The sequence below is a fragment of the Myotis daubentonii genome, chromosome 8 (genome assembly GCF_963259705.1).
Source record: "Myotis daubentonii chromosome 8, mMyoDau2.1, whole genome shotgun sequence".
Taxonomy (NCBI): Eukaryota; Metazoa; Chordata; class Mammalia; order Chiroptera; family Vespertilionidae; genus Myotis; species Myotis daubentonii.
The window spans coordinates 8,020,728-8,047,707 of NC_081847.1; the positions used below are offsets into that span (position 1 = coordinate 8,020,728).

The window sequence follows — 26,980 nt, forward strand, 5'->3', positions numbered from 1 at the left end:
CACTTAAACACAGCACAGCTCTGAGGCCTAAGATAATCCGAAGCACTTCTCTAAGGCAGGCTGAGCTCCTACTCTGCCCAGCACCGCGTTGGGTGCCTCCCAGGGGTCTCCATGCTCACCAGGAGTCTGCAATGGACACCGAGGCTGCAGAGGTGAGAGACTTATCCCTCCCCCACGGCCGCCCTGCTCCCGAACCATGGCAGCGAGGGGCTCCGAGAAATGAGGTCTGTCTGCCCCGAGGAGCTGGCATGGCACGCCTTGGCCGAGCTAACACATGGCCCGGAGGCCTGCAGCTCTGCTGCACTGGATCTCAGCACCGGTCATACTTACGCTGGGTTGGCTGGCCGGGGCACTGCGTTCTGCCTTTCGGGGGCTGGCGGGGATGTCATATAACTGCTGCTTCCCCGGCTCCTGGGAAAGACCACAAAGCAGGACCACGTGGGTTTTTCCTTCCTGAAGCCTGAGCCTTCTCAGCTCTCCCACGCCCCTGCTTCTTCCAAAGGCAAACACAAACGCTGAGGATGTGGGGCCTGGGCCATGGAGCTCTGTGCTGGGTTTACATGCGGCAGCGGGCTCCGTGCTGCAGCCCCAGGAGCTCAGATGGGCTGAGACGTGAGGGGACTTGTCCTCTGATTACAGGAGGCATGCCTTACAAATTTGACGTACCAGTTACAAACAAGTTTTTAAAAAAATCTAAAATTTTATCCCCCAGAAGTAATCAATGCTAATATAACCAATGATGATGTTAATACTCTGATGTACAGAGTGGGGCAAAAGTAGGCTTACAGCCCTGACCGGTTTGCCTCAGTGAATAGAATGTTGGCCTGCGGACTGAAAGGTCCCAGGTTCGATTCCGGTCAAGGGCACGTACCTTAGTTGCGGGCACATCCCCAGTAGGAGGTGTGCAGGAGGCAGCTGATCGATGTTTCTAACTCTCTATCCCTCTCCCTTCCTCTCTGTAAAAAATCAATAAAATACATTTTTTAAAAAAGTAGGCTTACAACCCAGCCAGTATAGCTCAGTGGTTGAGCATCGACCTATGAACCAGGAGGTCACAGTTCGATTCCTGGTCAGGGCACATGCCCGGGTTGTGGGCTCAATCCCCAGTGTGGGGTGTGCAGGAGGCAGCCAGTGGATGTTTTTTTCTCATCATTCATGTTTCTATCTCTCCTTCTCTCTTCCTCTCTCAGAAATCAATGAAAACATATTTTTTAAATAAAGTTGGCAGACAGTTGTTCATATGGAAAATAATAAAATAATTAATACATAATAATACAAGGACAAACTCTTTTGTGTATTCACAACTGTAAACCTACTTTTGCTCCACCCTGTATACCTTTCAAAATATTATTCCTAAAATGCGTCTATGTCTACGCACATGTAAGCGTGTGTGCATAGATATAAGTGTCTATTACAAATGAGACGCAGAAGTTTTAAAGATGCTCAGCTCTCAGTCATAACATTCTGAGAGGGTCTGGCTCCCTGGCGGAAGCTGGATTCTGAGCGGGGCCAGGAGCAGGCAGACACTCCGGAGGTCATCCCTGTGACCCTGAGAGGCCCCCGGGGGAGCAGGGCCAGGGTCAAGGCTCACCTTTAAGGCAGAGGGGCCGCGGCTCTGGGCGGGCACATCGTATAGAGCGAGCAAGGAGGCCTGGGCCGGTCTGGGAATCGGGACGATGGCCTTGGGGAGAAAAAGAGCCGAGGGACAGGCAAGGTCACCCGAGTGCTTCAACACACCACGCTCCCCCCTACCCCCCAGCTGCCCAGGGCGGCTCTGACTGCTGCTCCCCGTGACCCCAGCCCCTTTGTGTTTAGGCTGCTGATGGTTGGAGCTGCAGCATCACCTGCAGCAGCAAACGACTTCCCTGCGTGCGTTCGGGTGGGAGGAGCCAGCTCAGCAATGCCCAGGGTTTCCTGGGAAACTGGGTTCAGATGGCAGTCGTTAAGGAGCATAGCTGAGAAGCATGGTCTCGAAAGGCTTAGGAGGGAGCTCCAGGAACTAGTGGGTCGGAGAGCGATTTCATCAGGAGATCTCACCCTTCTCACTTGAAACACGAGATTCCCTTCTCTGAACTTAAACCAAAATCAGATACGTTCTTCATTTGGTGACTCTAACAAGTCAGGCCAGTGCACGGTATTAAGGAAGTTGGAATAAAAAGTAAAACACAGCTCAAGGCAGTGGTTTCCCAGGGGGAAGTGGCCAGGAGAAGGCGTGAGGGGCTTTGTTCTCGTACTTTTTTGTTTTGCTTTTAGTTTTGTTCTGTTTCTTGATCTGAATCCTGGTAACTGAGCTGTACCTTTAGGATTTGTAGGCTAAACTTCAATTTTAAAAAATGAATGCAAAGAGCAGACAGTGTTGCCGCAGAGTCAGGTAAATGCAGGTGGAGGGTGTGCGGGGGTCACGTCCTGGGTGTTGGCAGCACGGATGCAGACAGACACACAGACCAACAAGGACACTTTAATCTCAGTGTCCACCGGCCGTGTGGCCCTGGATGGTCCTCTTCCCTCCCTAGGAATCAGTTTCCTCATTTGTAAAATGAAGGGCAGTTCTACCCTAAGGGTCCACAGAGGTGCCTTCCAGCCATCGAGAATCTTGATGCTGACACGCAGTTCCTCTGCTGGGCCGACGTGAGAAAAGTGGCGTCTCCACCATCTGGCTCATTGTTGGCCAGCCTGAACCTGGAGATCGCTGACCAGATGTAGGGGAGTCTGTGAGATGGGTCCCCTGGCCTTGTTCTAGCAACGACCGCTTCTGCTCAGGGCGTGTTCCTGGGCAGCCTCCGATGCAGGGCTAACCACCGGATTACACAAGCGGGAGATGTTGGCTGCTCTGTGGGTGGGGGGACTCCTAACTTGTTATCTGTCCCTGGCTTCTGTTCCTTCCTTCTTGTGTAGAAGCAGCAGCAAAATTACTTAGAATCACCAAACAGTGCAACTGGAGGTGATCCTAGAAATGATCGGTCTGCAGCTCCCGTGGCACAGAGGGAGAGAGAGAGAAGCGGGGAGGGGCCTTGTGACGCCTGTGATGGCCCAGGTGGGCAGGTCAACCAGGACTCCTGATCCCGAGCCCCACACGGGCTCTCCAAGACCCCCCCAGCACAGAGGCAATAACAAGAGGGCGGTGGTGGTGGACAGGCAGCCGCGGAGGGAACCTCAGCGGGAATGAAAGTAGAAAAGTTCCCCGGGGGTTTACGGGGTCCACCTCAAAAGGCCTGGCGAGGAGCCCCTGGTTTCTGAATTCCCCGTCGGCAGCTGTGGTTTCTGTCTGATTCTGCAGCCCACTCGGGCCGGGGCTCTCACCGCGGACACTCTGCACTCAAGGACAGAGCTCAGAGCGCGTGCCCTGGCCCTTTCCTGTTGAGACAGCACACCCACCCTCCCCGTTCCAGCAGGTGTCAGGCTAGAAGTGCAAGTCCACGGCTAGGAAGCCTTGTGTTGTGTCTGTTCGCTCCAACCATTCAACAACGTTCACGGGGCAGCGTGTTGGGTGTTAGGGACACCTGGTGACCTGTGCGCATCCCCGCTGTTTTCCTTTTGGGAAGGGGAAATGGCTTTCGTTTTTTCCCTTTCTTTTGTCTCTTTGAAAAGAAAAATTAACTTCAGCACAGGCCCCGTGCATTTCCTGAGGGAGGTGGGCGTGCCAGGCCCCGTCCAGGCCGAGTTCCCCAGCTGTTCCAGGGGAGGACCTGGGTCCACCCCAGAGGCTGCTGCAGGGCCCAGCCAGCTTCCTGGGGGTTTGCAGCCGGTGCCCAGGGGCAGCTGTTCTGTGGGACAGCTGCCTGCTTCTCTGCCTGGCAGCCCAGGGAGTCAGAACGTCTGAAGTATTCAAAGCCTTTTAAGGAGTCAGCACCTCCCTGTTTGCAGATGGTGCTGGGAGCTGGTGTGCGGAGGCCTGTGTCGCAAGCATGACGATCCTGGGCCCCCAGCACCTCCAAGGGGAGTGGACATTCCCGGACACCGGCCTTGTCAGGCCCTCTGCCCAGAGCTGTGCCAGGCGGACTGTCGCTGGAGCTGAAAGCGAAGGCACGGTGGCAGGGAACGCCGCCGTGGCTGCAGACCTTGCAAATCTGTTCTGTGTTCTCAGCACCTCATGAAGGCGCGGGCTTGGGGAAAACAGCGCATTATTATCTTTCTCCTTTTTTGTTTCCATTCCTTCCCTTCTTTAATTTTTTTTCACTCTGCATTTACTGGGTGCTTCTTTTTGTCTTTAAAAAAAACTCCCATTAAAAAAGAATTTCAGGTGTAATGAACACTGTGCTATAACACACATCAACTTCCTAATCTCTCAGTTCGTGAAATATTTACAGGTGCCCACCCCAGGCCGGCCACGGTCCTGGGCTGGGGACATAGGAGTGAATAAAATAAAGGGCCCTGCTTAAGGCCCTCTTTCACTTTCTCCTCGGCCAATCCCACTTCCTAAGGGTAACCACTGGTGGCGTGCATTTTTTCCAATGTGTGAGCACACCACACACTCACACACACACACACCACACACACACACACACACACACACACATACACCACACACACCACACACACCACACACACCACACACACCACACACACACACACACACACACATACACCACACACACCACACACACCACACACACCACACACACCACACACACACACATACACCACACACACCACACACACCACACACACACACACACACCGCACACCACACACACCACACTCACACACACACACCACACACCACACACACACACACCACACACACACACCACACACACACCGAATTTAATTTTTAGTTTTTGTTTGCTTGGTTTTTATTTGAATGGCTCTTCATTCCCCTATATAAACACCTCGGAGAACTACTTCATCTTTTTTGTTGTTGTTAATCCTCACCAAAGATATTTTTTCCATTGATTTTTAGAGAGAGTAGGAGGGAGAGAGCGGGAAAGAGAAAGAGAGAGAGGGAGAAGAGAAAAGAGAAAGAGAGAGAGACATTGATCAGTTGCTTCCCGCACCCCCCGACCAGAGCCGGGGAGCAACCCTGCAACCCAGGCACGGGCCCTTGACTGGGAATTGAACCTGTGACCCTTCGGTCTGTAGGCTGGTGCTCTAACCACTGAGCACCGGCCAGGACAAACTACTTCCTCTTTTGTTCACAACTGCCTGCTAGTTTGTTGCAGGAGTATGAACATTTATGAACCGTCTCCTATTAACAAACACTTAGGCAGCTCCGATTTTTCCTTATGACTAATAATGCTACAGTGGCATGGCCTCCCCATCCAGATATATCTTTGCCTTCTTGTGGATTTCTGTAGCAATTCTGGAAGTAAAATTTCTGGGTTGAAGGGAATATATATTTTAAAGCTGATGAGTAATTACCTGCCTTCGAACCCATGGAAATCCAACCCCCCCATTTATCACTGGCTGTCCTACCGTTCCCACCTCGGGTGAAAACGGCCACCACGCATGCCCACAGCACTTTGTGGCACAGCTGGACTAAACGCTCAGTTTCCCACCAAGTGTGGGTGCCTGGGGAGCTGGGGCATCGCAGGTGGGAAGGCCACTACATCATCACGCCTCATCACACCGACGTCTGGGTCTCACTGGCCCGTTTGCTTTGATGGGCACCAGTGATTAAAGGGTGGTCCCGCCCCTGGGTGTCACACATCACTAGCCCTACCTCTTCCTTCCTTCCTTCCTTCCTTCCTTCCTTCCTTCCTTCCTTCCTTCCTTCCTCCCTTCCTTCCTTCCTTTTTTATTGTCTAAAGTTTTACATAGTCTCCTTTCCCCCCAGTTGACCCCCTCCCCCATCCCTTCCCAGCCCGGCAAGCCCCCACCGCCCGGGGTCTGTGTCCATTGGTTATGCTGATATGCATGCATACAAGTCCTTTGGTTGCTCTCTAACCCCCCTCCCCTACCATTTGTCTCTGGATCCATCTATGCCCTACCTCTTTCATTTGGAAATATGCTCACCTGTTTCGAAAAGCTTGGCATCTTTTCACAGACGATTCTGGCGCTGGCAGGTGGGTCAGGGAATTCGTAGACTTGGACTGTGTGTGGCGGGGGCCCCGCCACCCAGCTCTTCATCGGCTCGTACACAGGGCCTGGAGGTGGGGAGCTCAGCAGGGTGGGCACCTGGGAGGCCTCCTTGGAGCTGGTGAGAGCTTCCTCCAGGGGTCTCAGGAAAGGGGGACAGGGACTGTCTGCGGGGGCCTCCGAGAGGATTTGGAGGCGGTTGGCAGGGGCCAGGCCTTGCCTCCCGTGGAGCAAACACCTCCACCAGCCCTCGCTTTCCGGCACGTGTTGTTCCAGAATGGTCAGGATGTCTCCTTTGCAGAAAGCCAGCTCATCAGAGCAGTCCGGGTCGTTGTTATAAAGTGCCCTGGCCAAGAGCGCCTGGGGGTGAGAAGGGAGAAAGAGTTCATTGTTGTTACTGCTGCCATCCACCCTTGCACCGATACCGCTCAGTCAGGCACGTTGGAGCCCTTCACAATTGCTATTTTATCTCCTTTCCTCGTCCCCAGGGGCTCCAGTCCCTGCTCTTTGCCTGATTCGTTCCTACTCATCCTTGGGGGCTCAGGTGACATGTCACATCGCAGGGAAGTCTGACCTGCACCCTGAGACCAGGTCCAATCTCCCTAACATGCCCTCACGGCCCTGGCAGTTATATAGCTGATTGACTTCCCGGCTGTGTGTCTTTGAGCAAATTGGCTACTCTCTTTGGGCCTCAGTTTCCTTGTCTGCAGAATGGGAATAACAATAACTATCTTACCCTACGGTGTTCTTGTGAGAATTAAATGGGTTGATGTGTATAAAGCTCATTGAAGTGCAAGTACTTAGGAAGTGCGCAGTAAAGCTTGCCGGTTACTATCATAATTATTACATCGTTCTTTGTCTGGTTCTTGTTATTTTTCTCCTGAATTGGACTGGAAGTCCCATGTCTGCTGGGACCATATCTCGCTTATTTGCTGCTCTTGTCCCCAGAGGCAAGCCTGGACCGGTGGAGAGGGAGATGCTAAAAAAAGTTCATTAATGAATGAATGATGAAACTAGGACTCAGCGGGTTAGTGACTTGTCTATGGTGACACAGCCAGGATGCAATCCAGTCTGTTTCCCTAATTCTCAGAGACCTGATCTTTCCATAAGCTACACACTCCTAAAAAAATAAAAAGTAAAATCACCTTGTTGCCACAGCAGCGATGGCTAAGCTCCTTTCTCCTTAGAACTTTGTGCTGTAATTAAATGAAGGTAGTTTGTTTCTGTGGGGTTAATATAATCATTCCTTATATATCAATGCATGTTTATTATAGGAGAATTAGGGTATATAGGTCCCAGCGCACAGTAGGTGCTCGATGGCTACCTGGTGCGTTGATGGGTGGATAAGGGTGAGTCATGTGATGCCCCAAAGTCAGGTCTTTGGAGGGAAAGTGACACATGGCACCAGATGACAGCTCTTATTTCTGTGGAGAGGAGGGAAGCAGGACGCTGTCCATGACACTCGGCCCTCCCTCCAGGTGGCCTTCAGTGACAATGGCCACTGCGATGTCCAGAAGATGGGTCTCAGCCTGGCTAGTCCCCACACTCAGCTCCTGTCCCTCGAATGTGCTGTGAGCAGGTTTCAAGGGAGCGTGGGGCTCCACTTGGAGACTCCAGCAGAGACAAAGCATTTAGAGGGAACAGGGCTTTGGAATCGTATCAAGAGTATGGGTTAGCCCTAACCAGTTTGGCTCAGTGGATAGAGCGTCGGCCTGCGGACTGAAGGGCCCCAGGTTCGATTCTGGTCAAGGGCATGTACCTTGGTTGCAGGCACATCCCCAGTAGGGGGTGTGCAGGATGCAGCTGATCCATGTTTCTCTCTCATCAATGTTTCTAACTCTATCCCTCTCCGTAAAAAATCAATAAAATATATTAAAAACAAAAGAGTATGGGTTAGAGTTCAAGACAAGTGAAGTTACATGCTACTTTACAATTTTTTCCAGTGAAATAGGCAAATACTTTGTGTTCGGTAGGAGAAGATATCCTGGAAGATTATGGTTTATTACCTTGTCAGACTTTAACCAAATTTGTACGTAGCCCTGCAACTCTATCCTAAAGTTCCTTTATTAACTGCCTACAGACACCGAGACCCTCGATGCTCTTTGACCCAGTTTTCACATTTGTCTGGTTCCCTCGTTAATCAGTTAAACACAATCTTTGACATGAGTTCATTTTCTATTTGCACAAGAGTTGCGATTTTACCTTTTGGAAAATTACACATCGCCCACATCGGGAAGAAAGGGAACACAAAAGCACAGTTTCCTAACTCCCACGAGTACATAGCACAGCCCACGCTCTGAGATGGCTCTCGGGCGTCTGTGTGCCTTCAGGCGGAGCCGCGGCTGCGAGGCACAGGTGCTCGGAAGCGTGCGGCCTGGCATCGGCTTCACTGGCGGGTTTGCCTGTTGTGAAAGGCAGGGGTACTTTTCCAGAGAACAATGGGCTTGTGCGGTCACCCACCCTGTGGGCACCCACAGCCACCCTGTGGGCACCCACAGCTGTCTAAGACCGGCAGCAACAGCCTTATTCTGGAGACACGGTAGACTGCACCTTCGGCCTGCTGTCTTAAGACCAGCCCACGCCTTGAGAATGTAAACTCCCAGCGAAGGAAAAACCCTGAATATGCTGCAGTAACGTGATTCCTTCTGGTATGGTATTTTCCTACACCTGGCAGGGACTGCCTCTGGGCACCTCATGCAACCAATGAATGTCTCAGAGTTTTAATAACAAAGACCATCAAACTTTATGTTACAAAGCAAAGAATTAAACACGTGTGAGAAGTCCTGGGGTGTTACCTAGAAAGAGGAGATAACAGTGGATTCGATTGAGTGGGGACCTGTTTTGTGTTGGGTACATGGAAGTCATTATACCCATTAATCCTCAGAAGCCTCAGAGGTTTTCTTAGCTCCATTTTACGGATGAGGAAACTGAGGATCAAATGACTTGTCTATGGTGACTTGGACTCTGCTCTCCTCACATACATTACTGCATCCTTCCTCTGATAATCCATGCTCCAGACACCAGCCAGGATGATATTTTATGACATATACTAGAGGCCCAGTGCATGAAATTCATGCACAGGTGAGTCCCTAGGCCTGGCCAGCAATCAGGTCCAATCAGGTTCCCTGCCTCCCTGCCTCTGCCCCTCCTCCTTCCCTCGTATCCCGAATCTGCTGCCACCTACTTCTGGTTCCCTGTCCCAACACGGGGCCCGGCCCCGATCGGGCGATCAGGACCTGCCGTCTGGGGGGAGGGACCGGAAGGTTGGCCAGCAGCCCCCACTGGCAATTGGGGCCTATGGGCTGGGGGCAGCTCCTGCATTGAGCGTCTGCCCCCTGGTGGTCAGTGTGCATCATAGTGACCGGTTGTTCCAGTCATTCTGGTCGTTCCGTTGAAATGGTCCTTTAGGCTTTTATATCTATAACTAGAGGCCCGGTGCACAAAAATTTGTGCACTCGGGGGGGAGGGGGGGTCCCTCAGCCCGGCCTGTGCCCTCTCGCAGTCTGGGACCCCTTGGGAGATAACGACCTGCTGGCTTAGGCCTGCTCCCGGGTGGCAGAGGGCAGGCCCAATCCCTAGGTGCAGCCCCTGGTCGGGCTCAGAGCAGGGCCGATTGGGGAGTTGGGGTGCCACCCCATCATGCACAGAGCAGGGCAGATTGGGAGGTTGTGATGCCACCCTCAGTCACGCTCAGGGTAGGGCCAATTGGGGGGTTGGGGCACCGTCCCCTGTCACACTCAAGGCAGGATTGATGGGGAGGTTGCGGCGCCACCCCCTGTCATGCACAGAGCAGGGCCAATCAGGGGGTTGGGGCGCTGCCCCCATCACACACAGAGCAGGGCCCATCAGGGGGTTGGGGCACCACCCTCTATCACCCACAGAGCAGGGCCCATCAGGGAGTTGGGGCACCGCCCTCTATCACCCACAGAGCAGGGCCCATCAGGGGGTTGGGGCGCCACCCTCTGTCACCCACAGAGCAGGGCCGATCAGGGGGTTGGGGCGCCGCCACTCTCACACTCAGGGCAGGGCCGATGGGGAGGTTATGGCTCTACCCCATCACACACAGAGCAGGGCCCAGGGGGGGGGGGTTGGGGAGCTCCCCCCTATCAGGCACAGAGCAGGGCTGCTCAGGGGGTTGGGGCCCCGCCCCCTGTCACACACAGAGCCGCAGGGTGATCATGGGGTTTGGGCGCTGCCCCCTGTCACACTGATCCCGGTGCCGGGAGGCATATTACCCTTTTACTATACAGGGTAGAGGCCTGGTGCATGGGTGGGGCTGGCTGGTTTGCCCTGAAGGGTGTCCTGGATCAGGGTGGGGGTCCCCACTGGGGTGCCTGGCCAGCCTGGATGAGGGGATGATGGCTGTTTGCAGCTGGTCACACACCCTTCAGGGTGGGGGTCCCCACTGGGGTGCCTGGCCAGTCTGGGTGAGGGGCTGAGGGCTGTTTTCAGGCTGGGAGTGACTTAAGTTCCCAACCACTCCTTTTGTTCTTTTTCTTTTTTTTTTTTTTTTATTCTGGGCCAGCTTTACCTTGAGGCTTGTCTCCAGCTCTTAGGCCTCTGGGCTGAAAGTGGGTTTCTGGCCTTTGCTTACAATGTTGTGAATCTGCTGGCTGAAGTCCGGGGTATTTGTTACAATGTTTGAAACTGCAGGCTCAGAGGCCTGCAGCCGCAGGCGGGGAACGTTGGTTTCCTCCAATGATCCTCCGTCACTGAGGCAAGCAAGCCTCATGTTAGTTTCAAGCTGCCTGGCTGCCGGCCGCCATCTTGGCTGACAGTTAATTTGCATATCTCACTGATTAGCCAATGAAAAGGGTAGCGGTCGTACGCCAATTACCATGTTTCTCTTTTATTAGTGTAGATAATAAAAGCATAATAAGCTAATTAGACTGGACGACCTTCCAGACAAAGCTGGGGCTGTGAGGGAAGCTCAGGTCCCAGGTGCCAGAGGGAAGCTGGTGCCGGCAGCCGGGGGAAGGAAGGCCTACTGTTGTGGGCCTCTATTATATAGATAACAGCGGTTGACCTCTTGTTTAAAAACCTTCAATTGCTTAGAACAAAACCTGAACTCCCCACCTGATTGCCCTGCCTGGCCCACTACTCCTGTTAATTTCCCTCCAGCCACATTGCTTTCTTACTTTGCTCAGTCACACTGATAAGCTTGTGTCCACCCCAGGACCTTTGTTCCTGCTACTCTTTCTGCCCAGAACTATTTCCTTCAGATCTTTGCATGACTAGCTCCTCCTCCGGATGTCAGCTCAGGAGTTGCCTCCTGCAGAGGCCATCCCTGACCACCACAAGGCTTCACTCCTCCTCCCCATCCTCATGGGACTGAGAGCTGGTAATTCTCTAGGCCAGCAGTGTGGGATGAACAAGAAAAGAGCAGCAAACATTGTCCTCTGTGTGGACAACACATGGACACAATCGACAAGCCTCAGCAAAGGAACCTCCTAACAATCACAATTGCCTCTGTATTTTTCAATAAGGTGTTAATTTGGAAACATTTGTATAAATATTTGAGATGAAAAATGATATATATTTATATTCTTATTCCCTGTGGACACACAGCTAGTTAGATCTGGGTACCATGGAAGAAACCTTCTTAACCAATTTCCCCACTTCATACGACAGCTGGGAGAGGAGAAAGGAAAATGAATAAACACATGGAAGGAAGAAGGGGAGGGAGCTTAGGGAAACAAAGGCAAAGAAGAGGCTCCCTGTTTTCATGGGGACGCTCACCTCCCCGGGGAGGCCTTCACACACCTGCCGGATGCAATGTGCTCACCTCTGCTGAATCAGCGATCAGCTCTGGGGGTAATGAGCTATACTTGGAGAATCCTGGGATCCATTCATCCATTCATTCACGCATTCATTCATTCATCAAGATCATACTGAGCAGCTACTCTGTACCCGCTGCTGTGCTGGAGATATGGTGGTGAACAAAACGGTTCCTGATCTCACCCCAATGCCCATTCCCGTGGAGGACACTCTAATAAAAAATAAATACACTGGCAAAGCAGGAATACTGTAGCTACAGTTCACCCTTGAACAATGTAGGGGTCAGGGTGCCCGCCCCATTAAAATTCCACACATAACTTTTAACTCCCCCAAAACTTAAGTACTAATAGCCTACTGTTGAGCAGAAGAAGCGTTTCTGCTAACACAGTCAATGAACACATATTTTTTTATTGTGTATATTATGCAGTGTTCTTATAACAAAGTAAGCTGCAGAAAAGAAACTGTTTTTGGGAAAACACTGGTCCATTATTCATTGAAAGCAATCTGCCCATAAGTGGATGCCAACTGTATAGGGCTTCTACTTCTCGTAAGAGCAATGAAGGAAAACGCGAGAAGCTATGAGAAACTGTGGGTGCAGTTGGGAAGTGATGATGGGCGAGGGCTTAGGGAGAGTTACCTGGAATGGGGCCGTGGGAGTGGGAACTGGGGGTGAGTAGGAACTTGATCAAGGGTGGGAGAGAGAGGAAATGTGGGAGAGCGGAGTGAGTGTGAGTGTGTGTGAAGTGGGCAGTAGGGAGTTAAAGGAACTGAAAGATGAGCAGGCTGCTTCAGAGACGTTCACGGGGACCTGGGGCTCGATTTTTGTGTTGGTTGCTGTTTATATCTGGCTGCTGGTGCTGGGGCGGGGTCAGAGGGAAGTCAGGACGAGTCAGGGCCCGGTTGAGGGCCATGCCCAGGGCTCAGCTGAGGGTGGATTCAGGGTGGCTGTAGGGAGGAGGTGGTGAAAGTTGCACGTGACCTTGGAGATGAGTCTTGTGAGATGGGCAGGGTGAAACAGGAGGAGAAACTCACAGGGGATCCGACAAGGAGGAAGCAGAGGGACAGGGTCTCTACTCTGTCTTCCGCGGTGGCTCACCCACCCGCAGCCACTGCTGGGTCGCGTCCAGGACCGCAGGCTGCTCCCAGGCGCGGCTCAGTCTGTCCTCTCCTGCTGCTTCCCTCTGTCCCTCCCGGGGTCAGATTAGCCCCGGGCCCAGGCCCGCTGCTCCCTCTTTTCACAGTGCTCCCCTTCCAACCCTGCACTCCTCAGGTCAAAGGCTGCTGCCGGGGATAGGAGCATGGACATTCTCAGATGGTTCCCATCAGTCACCAAATGCTATCATTTCTGTGGCCAATCATCTCGCATGGTCACAGCTCCTAGCAGGAAGCAGTCAATGACAAGCCCCCCAGACAAGAGACCGTGGGGAGTGGAGGGCCCTGCGGGCAAGCGAGTGCTGGGCCCCTGCTCTCTACATCATGGAACCCCAATGTTAACCAGACGGACACTTTCCTTCTATTAAAATCCCTTGAAAAAGTCCGTGTTAGGCATTTTAACTTCCTTCTCACAGATTCCATGACTGACTTGTAAGAATTTCTTGTCCGTCTCAGGGGAAGGCGGCGTAAGTGTTCACATTCTCCCAGGAGGGCCGCGGGAGAGTAGCTATAGATAAATCACAACGTTCTTAAACGCACACCCTGCAACTAGTTCAAATCCTCCGCTGCCTGGAACTGTGAACCCCGCAAGTCCCCCAGGCAGCCTTTGCTTTGAGATCAGTGAACTAATGGTGATGTATCTTTCTTCCCAGGGTGGCTGGGCCCAGCCTGGAACCCCAGGAGTCGGTGCAGAAGCCAGAAAGCTCTCTGATCATCTGCGAAGACAGCCTTCTCCCCTGGAATGTGCTGGGACGCGTTTCAAGTTATGAAAATACAAGGGCAGGCTCGGGAAGATCAAAGCACACAGAATGCTGCAATGTGTTGGCTTGTGAATGTTTCCTTTTTTTTAAAAGCTCATCATGTTTTAAAAAGAAAAAAAAAAAAGAAGTTCCAAGAACATAAGAAAAATTCCCTCACCACCTGCATTTTCCCACCCACATTTTCCAAAAAGGGGAAGGAAGACAGGAGGGACAGCTCAGAGGAAGACACAGAAAATCTACATGATTTCGAAGGGTAGCAGTGTTCTGTGAAGTAACCTGGGGCAAGTGGAAAGAGCGGTAGACACTTACTAAGGAGTCGCAGCAAAGGCCTGGGAAGGATCTGGGCTTTGCAAACCGCACACACTAAAGACTTCTTAGCTACCTACTGTCGGTGTCAGCTGGATTATTTTCCTATAAATTAATCCAAGAGCAACTACATCCCCTCTAGCCTTTTGGATGGATATTGAGTCAGGCACCGTGGTAGTTTTACTGCTGACTATTTAGCCGATGCCTTGTTAATAAGGAGGCCTTACAGTTTAAACTCAGTCAGGGATTGCGATCATTAGCATTGATCATCTCACTTGAGAGTCACTGTCCCTTGAAGCAGGTACTGATACTAATATCCTATTTAAGAGGTGAGGAAGCTAGCACAGGGGAGGGCGGGGGAGAGTAAGTACCCTGAGGTTGCTCAGAGAGAAAGGGACAGAACCAGGATTGGAACATGGGCCGTTCTGACTCCAGAGTTGGCTCTTTTCGCCTACAAATCAGTGTTTAGACTCCAGCGCAGACGGCAACAGATGAGTGCATGACAGGGTGTGCTGCTGGAGAGAGGGATGGCAAGCGGCTAAAAACATTTTAGCTCACTTGGTTCAGTTGTGGGTTTATTTACCAGAATTTAATTCTGCACCAAAATTCAGGAAATAACCTAAATGAATAATGATATCTTTGTATAAAGGAATACTATACAGCCCTGAAAAAAGAATAAGGTAGGGTTTTCATGAGCAGACCTAGAACAATGTAAAAATAGAGTATTCACTTAAAAAAAAGCAAGATGAGAAACTGTGTATATCGTATGCCTTCATTTGTGCTTTTATGAATGTAGCATCTTTCTGGAAGGTTTACATAAGCCACTGGTTCTCCCCCTCTGGCCAGGGAACCAGAGGCCAGGACACTAGAGATTTGGGATTAAAGGAAAACATGCTTTCAGTCTGTGTTCACTGGTGCAGTTTAAATTGTGTAAACCACGTGCACGTGTTCTGCTTTTCCAATATAAAAATCTAGTTTTTAATAAGGATGCTTTCCTGTGGAAGAACACGGCTTCCGCGTTGGTGACCTGAAGCTCTGAGGGGTCACTGCTGCTTATGCCCAACCCACTCCCAGCCAGTTCCCGGCCAGTCTTAACCTTGGCAGAGGGCACGTGGCACACAGAGGCACCTCGCACCTGGGAAACCCTCTTGAACTTCAGGGCAACTCACACCGCGGACACAGCTCCCCTGGCCCCACCGTCAGAGGACCTGCGCCAATCCCGCCACGGGAGATGCTGAGAAGTGCTCACGGCTTTTCAGAAGCTGCTGACCTTGTGTGTTCCTCTCTCCAGCTCCTCCAGAGCAGGGCCCGTCTGAGGCACACAGAGAGGCAGCGAGGGCTGCGGGAGGGGGATTCAGCAGGGGATCCCTGCAGGCGCCCCGGGAACCACAGGAGCTGGACGTCCAGGCCAACGGGAGGCGCGCTGCCCTTCCCACCACCCCACCGCCTCCCTTTGGCCACTGCACAGATCTGGGTCCTGCACTAACAGCGCCGCCTCCCTTTGGCCACTGCACAGATCCGGGTCCTGCACTAACAGCGCCGCCTCCCTTTGGCCACTGCACAGATCCGGGTCCTGCACAAACAGCACTGCTTCCCTTTGGCCACTGCACAGATCTGGGTCCTGCACAAACAGCGCCGCCTCCCTTTGGCCACTGCACAGATCTGGGTCCTGCACTAACAGCGCCGCCTCCCTTTGGCCACTGCACAGATCTGGGTCCTGCACAAACAGCCCGCCTCCCTTTAGCCAGCTGCACAGATCTGGGTCCTGCACTAACAGCGGACCAGACAGGAGGGCCTCCCCTGCGGAGACATGCTGCCAACATGGGAAATTAGGCGCAGGGCACCGGAGCTGTGTCGCACGTGGGTGACATGGGGGGAGGCAGCGGGTGTGACCCGTTGCTCCTTTCCTTGCACGTGGGTGTTGTGAGGTCTGCGGGTGAGATGGCAATACCACACGACCTGCCACCTCCTCTCCCTTCTCGCCTCGTCTATCGCTCATCTTCTCTAGTTTCCTCCATCTCACTGTGTTCCTTCTGCCCCTCCCTCTCCCTTCCCTCCTCCTAAACCGTCTCCTTCTGACACAGTGTCCAAGAAAGAAGCGTGACCTTGACTTGTTTTCCTTGTGATTGCAGCTTTCCATATCAGCGTTTAAAAGTAGAATTCCACAAGTGACAGGAGCCACGTCGCTTCAGACAGCAGCACGGTGTGTCTCACTGTCACAACAGGCCCTGGGGTTTGCAAATCTATTAAGTGACTTCCCTCACGTGTGTCAGGCTGATGGGCAGAGGGAATCCGTGTGCAGGGCTGTGGCCTTGACACAGTCCTCCCCTCCTCACCCCCCGCCCCCCATCTGCGCTTCATTCTCACAGAGTTTTTATAATGAGGTGACAGCTAATAAGTTCTTGTATCATCGCCAACAGAAGAAGAGCTGCTGCTCTTGGAGCTGTTTTGAAACAACTGAGCAGAGATTTACACGCGAGACGCTGAGAGAAAACTGCTGTGGTTTTGCGGCCGACCCTGATTTGCCAGAGAGGCTGGGAACACCGAGTTCTCCTTTTGGAAAAGTTGAAACATTTTAGAACGAGAGGCTCCAGAGTGTGCAGGAAACGGTTGAAGTCATGGAACTGAAATGCCCTTTCCCCAGTTACTTTTATATGTAAAGTAACATTTAAGCGAAACGAGAAAAACGTAACTGAGTAGAATATAACTTCTTAAACATAATATAAATTCTCTCTTTTTCACTTCAAAACCTGGAACATTAACAACTTTCAATTATTGCCACTGGTGTGAAATAATTTGGGAAACATCTTAACCTACTACTTCCCTAAACTTAAGGGGGAAAATCAAGAAATACCAAGTCATGGGCTCCTTCCCACTGCTAGCTCAGTGTTCCAAGCAGGACGTGGACGCCAGAGAAGAGAAACTCAGACACTCACATTCACCTTCATCCTTTAAAGAAATTATTCGTAAAGGTGATTGCTCCGTGACCCGGGAAACTCTGGAAGGGGCACCTTCTGCGGTAGCCGAGCGGGAATGCTGGGGCGTCTGGGCGGAAGCCAGCGGCCCCGGGGAGGGATGGGGTCGGTTCATCACACACTCCCTGGACGTTCCCGACCGCCCCCTCCTTTCCATCCGGGCGCAAATGGCCACTGAGGCGAATTTATCTACAGGCACTGGGGACAACGAAGTGAATAAACCTGGAGAACTTGGAAATGAGATGCGATCCGAGAGAAAAAGACAAATGTGAACACCTCTACAAGTGACCCTGGATTCCGCGAACAGCACAACCCTTAACTGAGTTCTCCACCCTCCCTTTGCACGGGGACCCCTCCTGGATTCGTGCTGGTGGTTCCGGTGAAAAGGCCCCCGCATTGAGGGACTTCCGCGGCCACAGGAAGCGCTGCCCACTCGCGAAACTTTGAGGAAGAGGCTATGGCCAGAAAAATTCCCAAGCCACCCACTGGCAATGAGCCGTGTTCTCCCCTGAGGCCTCAATACTGCGGCTTTCCAGCAGGTTTGGGTCTTGACCAGATCATCTTGTTGGAATGAACACCCTAGTCCTGTTCGTGGGGAGCCTGCGGAAATGCGCTGTCAGGGCCTCAGAGATTCCACGGTCGCTTGCTAACCCCACTGCGTGTCTGACAATGTGCGCTGGGGCGACGGGGTGAGCCAGGCGCTTGATCTAAGCTCAGGACTGAGGTGACGCCACAGGAGAGATGGCCCGGGCCTTGATTGAGGCATCTGGATGTGGCCCATGGTGGCCCATGTTCCACCAAACCGTCTTCTGCAGCCCGCAGTGCCCTGGACCCCAGCGTGTCTCTCCACCGCCGCCTCCCCCAGGTCCACTCCTCGCAGCGGAGTGCCTGGGTCACTGTTTAAGATACTGGGTTGGAAAGAGGAGGTGCAGGCAGTGCTGCAGGAGAGCGAGGCCAGTGGTTGAGGATTCGGTCTTTGCTTGTGAGAAACTCATGGAGGGAGAAGGGCGAGTAACCGTTTCCTCCTCTGAAAGGGAGGCAGCGTCCAGGGCCCCATCCAGCCGCAGCTGCCGACATTCTATGTTTCCCTTCTTACTCTCGTCTCTCCATTCTCGAAAGCCATCAGAGGGAGTAAAGAAAGTCTCAGGTAGGCCCTTCTCCTTCCTCATTTCCTTTCCCTCCTTCTTTCTTTTTTTGAAGGGAAAGGAGAGGAAAGGCATGGAGACAATAGAAAGTGCTGTGTGTTACTGGATTGGTCGTAAACAATTATACCAACCCCACCTAGGAGAAAGCTTTGTCTAACACTGTTTGTTTTTTTGGTGTTAATCCTCACTGAGCCGAGGATATATCTCCATTGATTTTTAGAGTGAGTAGAAGGGAGGGGAAGAGACAGAGAAAGAGAAACGTACATGTGAGAGAGACACATCAATTGGTTGCCTCCCGCACGTGCCCTGGCCACGGCCAGGGATCAAGCCTGCAGCCAAGGTATATACCCTTGACCGCAATGGAATCAGGACCCTTCAGCCTGCAAGCTGATGCTCTATCCACTGAGCCTAACTGGCCATGGCTAAGACTGTGTTTTTTCAACTTCATGCATCTTTAACTATATCCATGTGCCATTTGTACATTTTTTAAACTTAAAATATTAAATTAAGCTAATAAAAACAACGTATGTCCCCGAAGCAGTGTTCTGTATGAAACTGCAGGTCTGCTGAGTTGTTCTGGCTTTTTCTAATGGGAATGAGAATACATAACTGACCATCAGGCTGGGTGGCTTAGTGGGTTGGAATGTCGTCCCATGCACTGAAGAGTCGTGGGTTTGATTCCCAGTCAGGACACATACCCAGGTTTCAGGTTCGATCCCCCATTGGGGTGCGTGCGAGAGGCAACATAGATGTCTCTCACCTCCATGTTTTGGTCTCTCTCTCCCTTTCCCTTCCTCTCTCTCTAAAATCAATAGAGCAGCACATCCTCAGGTGAGGGTTTTTAAATATTAAAATATATAACTAACCTTGAAAACTGTTCTACCTGACCGTGTACCGCACCTAAAGTCATCCTGGGTGTCCCTGTCGGGTGTGATTTTTCCATCTGATTGGGTAGGAGGAATCTGAAGCCACTTCAGGGATTGCAGAGAGAGGAATGAAGGCCCAGCTTGCGCACAGAATCCTCTCTCCCCCGGGGTCATTTTCAGGGGCATCGGGCAAGCGAGGGGCCGCGCTGGTATTAAGCTCCATTCTGTTGGCGTGAGTTGATTCCAGCTCACTGGGCTTATTCATCTTGTCAGCGGTGGGCGGCAGATCAGCGCCTCGCCTGCCTCACCGGGAGGTTAGAGAGCAGCTGTGAGCCACTGGCCCTGCCGCCTCCAGTCGCTGAGCCCTCGCTTTGGGAACAGGGTGCAGGAGAGAAGCAGCTAGACATACTCTGCTAGTAAGACTCCTGCGCCCTTCCAGGCGAGTTTAAATTCTGAGCCTGAGAGAACATTGCACAAGGCACATCTTCCTTTCTGTTCACCGGGTGGCTAATATGACCAAGGGAGAGGGGCCACTGCTTCCTTTCCTTCGGAAGACGGATCCCTGGCCAGTAGTTAAACAAAAGCTGCTCTGGACTCTCAGGAGCAGCAACAGTAAAGAGAGGAGCTCAGGGACGTTGGCTAACATACAGCTGGAGGAGGGAGCGCGGAAGAGCCGTGGGCTCCGCTGTGAGGAACTCCTCATGGTCCCTGTGGGCTATGTGGAGGAGGGGAGGGCTAAGAGCCTGCGAGCCTCCAGGCAGAGGCCCCAGGCCCGGAGGACACCCGGACTCGGACCGTGTGTACCAACAGCCTCTCCCATCCAGCCAACAAGCGGCTCATGAGCAATGCATTTGGAAATGGTTCCTAAAATGTTCGCTTCCCCTTTCTGCACCTCGGGCTGGTGCCTAGAATCTCACTGGCCGCGGCCTCTGTTCGCAGCCTCCCACTTTCCTCTGCAGTTATTTCCTCTCCAGGCCGCGGTCATTTCCACCCTTAGTCATCACAGTACCCAAATGACCAGCTACGTTTCTGTGGTCACTTCCCTGTTTCCATGATCCTGGGGGCGATGTTCCTTTGAAGAGTTTGCAGCAGACTTAACTCTTGGGGTGGGATGGTGCTCTGTTTAGTTTTTTTTTTTTTAAAGAGTGAGCTCTCGAGTACATACAGTGTTAAGAAAATAAAGGTTATCATGGGGGGGGAAAAAAAAAGGTTATCATGGGGGGAAGGATAATGTGCTGTAAGGGACACTTTACTAACTCCCATGACAAGTTATTAAGTGCTGAGAGGGTGGGACTCCTTTGTCCTCTGTGGCATTAAGAACGGTGCTTGGGCCCTGGCTGGTTTGGCTCAGTGGATAGAACGTCAGCCTGTGGACTGAAGGGTTCCAGGTTGATTCCAGTGAAGGGCACATGCCCGGGTTGCAGGCTCGACCCCCAGTGTGGGGCGTGTAGGAGGCAGCTGATCAGTGATTCTCTCTAATCATTGATGTTTCTCTCTCTTCCTTTCCCTTCCTCTCTGAATCAATAAAAAATATCTTAAAAAAGAAAAAGAAGAACAGTGCCAGGCACGGGGTAGGCCCTCACTATCGGCGGAAGGAATGCAAGGCATATTGTCTTAACAGAAACAGAAATAAGGTTGGTGGTGGTGGTGCGGGGGTGGGCAGGAAGGGGAACAATTTCTAAAAAATAAAATAAAAAGGTAGCTAACATACGTTGTTAAATACATGCTATTACACCTTCCTTTACTATTGTTTCTGCTCGCATCTCCTGACCAGCTCAAACACCAAACGTTTTATTTTTTTTTCAAAAGAGAGAGCAAACGGTTCTTCTCCGTGTCCACTGAGCACAGCCTGGGACCACCCACAATGGACTAGGACTAAGGCACCTGCACGCCTCCTGATCCCCGTCCTGCTTCTGCTCTTCCCCGCCCACAGCCCTCTGGTTGCATAGCAGCCTGAGTAAGCGCTCACAAACACAAATCAGATCATGTCATCTCCTGCTTTAAATAGACCGGTGGCTTCCTTTGCAATTAGAATGCACTTCCGAGTTCTTACAAGGCTGACTCTGCTTGCCCGAGACCTCATTTCTGGCCATTCTCGCCCCTTGTGTACTCTGCTCCAACGACACTGACCTTGTTACAGATACTCTGCTCTGCTGAATCCACTCCTGCCTCAGGCCTTTGCATTTGCTGTTCCCTCTACTTGCTCCTTTCCCATCACTCAGGTCTCCAGAGAAGCCCTTTTCTGTCCATTACCTCTATCAGATCATCTTGTTTTATTTTCTTTAAGGTGTTTTTCACCACCTGAAATCATTGTGCCCATTTAGTCTCTTATTGACGTTATATGTCCCCACGGAATGTCTGCTCTGTGTTGATCACCCAAACCTCCAAGCCCAATAACTATGTGTGAGTGATGGCTACAACGGACAGCGAGTTGTGTTTTCTAGCTGGGTATTATGCCTGGGATATTCTGCCTTGGGAAGTGGATGAAGGGATGAAGCCATAGGTCCTCGTGACCTTGACTTCAATTGCAAAAGCTCAAATCCAAGGCCACATCTGACCACGGGGAAAGGAAGGGGCCTTTTCTCAGAAATCTAGGCTCCGTGGAAGTTCAGGCTGGGGCCAGGTAGGGTCAGAGGGCTGAGAGTCACGGATGACGACTGATAACTAGGAAGTTCCTGCCTCTGGACAGGCTGTGTCAGAAGGGGCTCCATCTGTACTTCCTATAACAGTGATGGCGAACCTTTTGAGCTCGGCGTGTCAGCATTTTGAAAAACCCTAACTTAACTCTGGTGCCGTGTCACATATAGAAATTTTTTGATCTTTGCAACCATAGTAAAACAAAGACTTATATTTTTGATATTTATTTTATATATTTAAATGCCATTTAGTAAAGAAAAATCAACCAAAAAAATGAGCTCGCGTATCACCTCTGACGCGCGTGTCATAGGTTAGCCATCACTGTCCTATAACCTCCCATTCATTCACACACAACCCAACGCAAGGTGCTTACTGAGTACCTACTATGTGCAGACACTGCTCTAGGCACCAAGATTCAGCACTGACCAGGAAAGCCCAGTGTCCCTCATGGAGCTGACCTTCCAGAAGGGAGACAAATTCAGATCCTGATGAGTGAAGACAAGATGGTGGCCGAGAGAGGAGCACTCCATGCAGGGCCTTGTGGGCCACGGTTGAGTTAGTTTTCTGCGCACGGTCCCACAGACCTTTCTTGGACAAAGACTGACTTTAAAATGTTTTGCTTGCTATCTCAGAGCTGCTATAGGTCAAGGGGAGCCTGACAGGGCTCCTCCTCACAGAAGGAGCACCTCAGTAATCCTCCTTCAAGTCCTGGACATTTGCCCCAGTGAGATAAGATGTCTGTGCAAAAAGATCAAGATTGCCTCTAATGGGGTGTGTGCGTGGACACACACACACACACACACACACACACACACACACACACACACTCAGACAAAAATCACTTTTCCAATGACCAAAAATCCAAAACAAGGACTTCCATACAATAAAGTCACTCATTCACCTTGTGTTTTAGACCTAATTTTGTAGCATTTCTGCATTGGCGTTGAACAGGGAAGCCATCAGCTACAGTCCAACAAGCCTGTGAGCGACAGGCGAGATTTACCCCCTTGCCACGTGTAATGATGCCTATCTTAGTTGCAACCATACCGTTTGAGGCCGGCGTTTCCTATCACTAACATCATGTCTACTCTTCCATTTGTCCCCTTGTTTTTTATAAGACAACTGGGGGAAAATATAATAAAAGTCAATTCTACAAATCTGCTCCACACTAAGGTGAAAGCTCTGCCGACGTGGAACTGTTGGTTGGCAACAGCAACATCAGGGAACAGCTGAAACAGCAGTCGTTGCCACCATCTGGTGCACGCAGCCCAGTCAGGATCAGAAGGGCCATCTGGCTGCCCCAGGATGCGAGGGTTGCTGTAAAGCCCAAGGCATCACTCCCATAGGACAGCCCTTTTAAGCACCGCATTACCATATAAACAGCAATTGAACAAGTCAGGCATTAAAATTAATCAGGTGCCCTGGGCGGTGTCCTCAGTGATTGAGAATCGACCCATAAACCAGAAGGTCACAGTTCGATTCCTGGTCAGGGCACATGCTTGGGTTGTGGGCATGAGCCCCAGTAGGGGGATTGGCAAGTCAATGTGCAGGAGGCAGCTGATCAATGAGTCTTTCTCATCATTGATGGTTCTATCTCTCCCTCTCCCTTCCTCTCTCTAAATTAATTAAAAAAAATATCAAAAAGGAAAACTAATGAAATGGATCAATGGTTAACATGAATGCAACTCTAACATGCACTTTTCATTGCAAAAGGCAAGAAGCTCAACCCTTTTCAGTAACTGCTCATGTCTGTGAAAAGCCTTTAGAGATATATTATCTTCTCTGTGCTTTGACAGTTGTGTAGGTGCACCCAGGAAACTGTTCCCTGAGTGTGTCCCTGGACTAGGATCAAGACTCCACCATTGGGCGGAGTAGCCGGCATGAGCTGAGACATTATGCATCCAAGAAAGACATGAGTTGGCCACTATGATCTGTCAATCAAATCTGGAAGACTGATTTGAGAGTGAAGAATGAGTTTATATTTTTAAAGTGTTTGTTGTGAAAACAAAGAAGAAAATGCAACAGAGATTGTAGGTGGCCCACAAAGCATAAAATACCATCTGGGTCATTAGGAAAAGTTTGCCAGCTGCTGGTCTGAGGGTCGGGAGAGAGTGAGCTGGTTAAGAGCCGAGTTCTGGGTTCCGTCTGCCTGGGTCTGACTCCTGGCATTCCACTCACTAGCGTGTGGCCTTGGCAAGTCAATGAACCCTACTTTCCTCGTCTGTAAAATGGGGTTAAAATAACACCTCCGCTTCCTGAAGGTGTGAGGATGTAATGCAACGTGCAGCAGGCCTGGTGGACGGACAGCCAGAAAGCGACAGTTATTATTATCTCTATAATAGTCATAATAGGGCTTTATGGCGATGCTGGGAGCAACAAATATAAGTTATATGCACACATACATGTTAATTACAAATTACCAAGTGCTATAGAGATTAGCTAGGCAGAATAGGTGGCACATAAGAAATCTGAATCATAAAACATCTGGGTTAGTAAAAAAAAAAATTGATGTTATGAAAAAAATAAAAAGCAGTGGGTTATTCTTGATTAAAGATGACAGAGAGCTGACAAACAACACAGCATGTGGTCTTGAAAAAACACACACACAAACAAATAACAGCCAAAAAAGCCAGAAAGGGTATTTTTTTGAAAATGTGAATGTGGGCTGAATGTTAGGATGGAATTATTAATTCGATGGTAATTTGTCTTGGATGTGACACTGATATTGGAGTTGTGTAGGAGAATGTCCTTGTTTTTAGCAGATGTGGGGAAGTGTCATTATAGGTGCAACTTGTTTTCAAATGGTTGACAAAAACTGTGTGCCAGTATCTAAACATCTATATATATAAAAGCCTAACATGTAAACTCCCTTGGGAGTTCGACCGACTGGAAGTTCAATCGCTCGCTCGCTATGATGTGCACTGACCACCAGGGGGTGGCACGGAATGAAGGAAGGCCCCGGCCAGCAGCCAGCAGACACTAGAGACACTACCCATGCATGAATTTCATGCACTTGGGCCTCTAGTATAAAATAAATGCTGGAATTGGTGAATCTCAGTCAAGGATATGCAGGGGTTTACTAAATTATTATTTTCCCCATGGTTAAAATATTTTCTTTTTCTTATATATTTTATTGATATTTTACAGAGAGGAAGGGAGAGGGATAGAGAGTTAGAAACATCGATGAGAGAGAAACATCGATCAGCTGCCTCCTGCACACCTCCCACTGAGAATGTGCCCGCAACCAAGGTACATGCCCTTGTCTGGAATCAAACCTGGGACCTTTCAGTCCGCAGGCTGATGTTCTATCCACTGAGCCAAACTGGTTAGGGCTTAAAACATTTTCAAAGAAAATAGTTGTGTACAATATTCTAGCTAAGATATTTACACATGACCTACATACGAGAGGATGTCATGCGTTACTCAGCTATGGGGTTGGTAACACAGTCTATCCCTTTGTGTCCATTCACCTTCTAACAAACTTCTTGAGCGAGTGAGACCTCAGCTCACCCCGACCTCCACTATACATTCCACTAATGACACCTAGTTATTAGAATAAAAAGTAACATATACTTAATTCATATAAGAAGACTCGTCACTTAATGTTCCGTTTCCTTATTTTCCTGTTCTACTTATATTTTTTTAAAAGGTGTAGCAAAGTAACCGTTGAGCTTCACTTTCCTTGTATCTGAGCAAGTTTATTTTTTTTGTAGTCATTTCTACTCCCTAAATAGTGACTTCTTTTTGGATTCAAGTCCCAGCCTGGAGCTCCGCTCACACAGATCAATACCAAAGTTAACGTGAAGGTAGCAGGAGGAGCACCCACAGTGACTGCCCAGGGTGGGGCAGGAGCGCAGGATCCTCAGGACACTTGGGAGTGACACTGAGTGTGCTCGGGGTCCCGAGAAAGGAGAGGTCGGGGTGAGCTGAGGTCTCACTCGCTCAAGAAGTTTGTTAGAAGGTGAATGGACACAAAGGGATAGACTGTGTTACCAACCCCAGAAGCTGGTTTCTGCTAGAAAGTAATTTTCATCCGAGTCAAACTGGTAAGGAGCTTGAAGTACTTTCTACACTTAAACTGACATGAAACCTTCCCATCGCAAAGTTACATGTTACGAGTACACACTAAACTCAGAACAAAAACTGGTCGCTGCCGGCTGTTTGCCCCCTGCCCACTCAGAAGGCCCCCATCACTCACCTTGGGCGCCCCTTCCATGCCGCTCGCTCCTCTCATGTTGGGTGAAACAGTCGCTCTGAGCGCCACGGCTAATACTGCCCGCTCCGGAGGCGGCTTACGCAATGTCACTGCATGCTCCGGGCAGGTTCTCAGAAATGGAATTCTGTGGAGCTGACAGCACGGGAAATAGTCAAGCAGACTCTCCCAGCAGCCCCCTTTCTGGAAAGCAGGCTAAGAGAAAAAATGAAAGGGTGAAGGAGGGGGGACCAGAAATCCTGGCCACACTTGCTCCCCAGTGCCCGAACGGCTCACTTCGCTTATAAATAGAGATTGTCATACATTCGCTGTGTGAAACCACAAAAGAAAAAACCCACCAACACTCTTCTGCTTTGTATGTGGAAGTTCCTACTTTGAAAAGCTCAGAGTGTGAGCGTGTAGCATGCTTATCCCTGGAACACTGTGGATCAGCCCACACCAAGCAGACCAAGCTCTTTTCTCCGATTAGAGGCCACGGGCCCAACTTTCTGAGAGCGGTCCGTGTTCCCCCTCCCTGCCCCTAACACTGTCCTGTGACGGCCAGGAGAAAACAAGTCCGGGCACGGCCCTAAAGGACCTTGTCCCTGTGGCTCTCCCCACTCGGGGCCATGCTTCTCCCTGCCCTGACCCCATGCCCACCTCCTGGTCTTTGCACCCAACAGTTGATGGTCACCTTTCCTGGGTGCTGACTGCACCTGGCTATGCTGAGCCCATAGCAATAGAATTATATTGTCTGTTAAGTCCCACCAACCCACCCTTCCACCTCCAAGGAGCCGCCTCTCTGCTCCCTTCCGGTGATGACACTCACTGGCTGTGGGCTGCTTGCCCAGTGTGCAGTCCCCACAAGTCTGAGCACCCGGAAGGAGCTGCCACGAAAATAGCGGACCGACTTCTGGCGGAGACAATCCATATTTAAATTGTTATCATTGTTGAAAGTTCACTTCCTGGACCAAGTAACTGATGTGTTGCTGACGGGAGCTGACAACAAGGAAGGAACAGTGATCCTACAGAATGAAGGGAGATGGGCAGGCTGAAGCGGAGGTGGGTGGAGAGGGCAGAGATGGGGAAGGGGGGTCATTTCGGAAAGGCTGCAGGAGGAAGGCAAGGTGAGAAGCCAGGTGGGCAGGTCGGT

At 50.9% G+C, this 26,980-nt stretch overlaps 1 protein-coding gene across 1 annotated transcript in view; it reads right to left on the bottom strand.

Moving 5' to 3' along the window:
- CASS4 (Cas scaffold protein family member 4) overlaps nt 1-26,522 on the bottom strand; it is a 36,447-nt gene extending 9,925 nt beyond the window's left edge. The window contains exons 1-4 of the mRNA XM_059705240.1: nt 25,834-26,522; nt 5,953-6,375; nt 1,592-1,681; nt 331-411 (exon numbers count right to left, since the gene is read on the bottom strand). Coding sequence (XP_059561223.1) covers nt 331-411; nt 1,592-1,681; nt 5,953-6,375; nt 25,834-25,869 — 630 coding nt within the window. The 5' untranslated portion in view covers nt 25,870-26,522. The remainder of the gene's footprint in view (nt 1-330; nt 412-1,591; nt 1,682-5,952; nt 6,376-25,833) is intronic.
- Nucleotides 26,523-26,980: the final 458 nt, after the last annotated feature.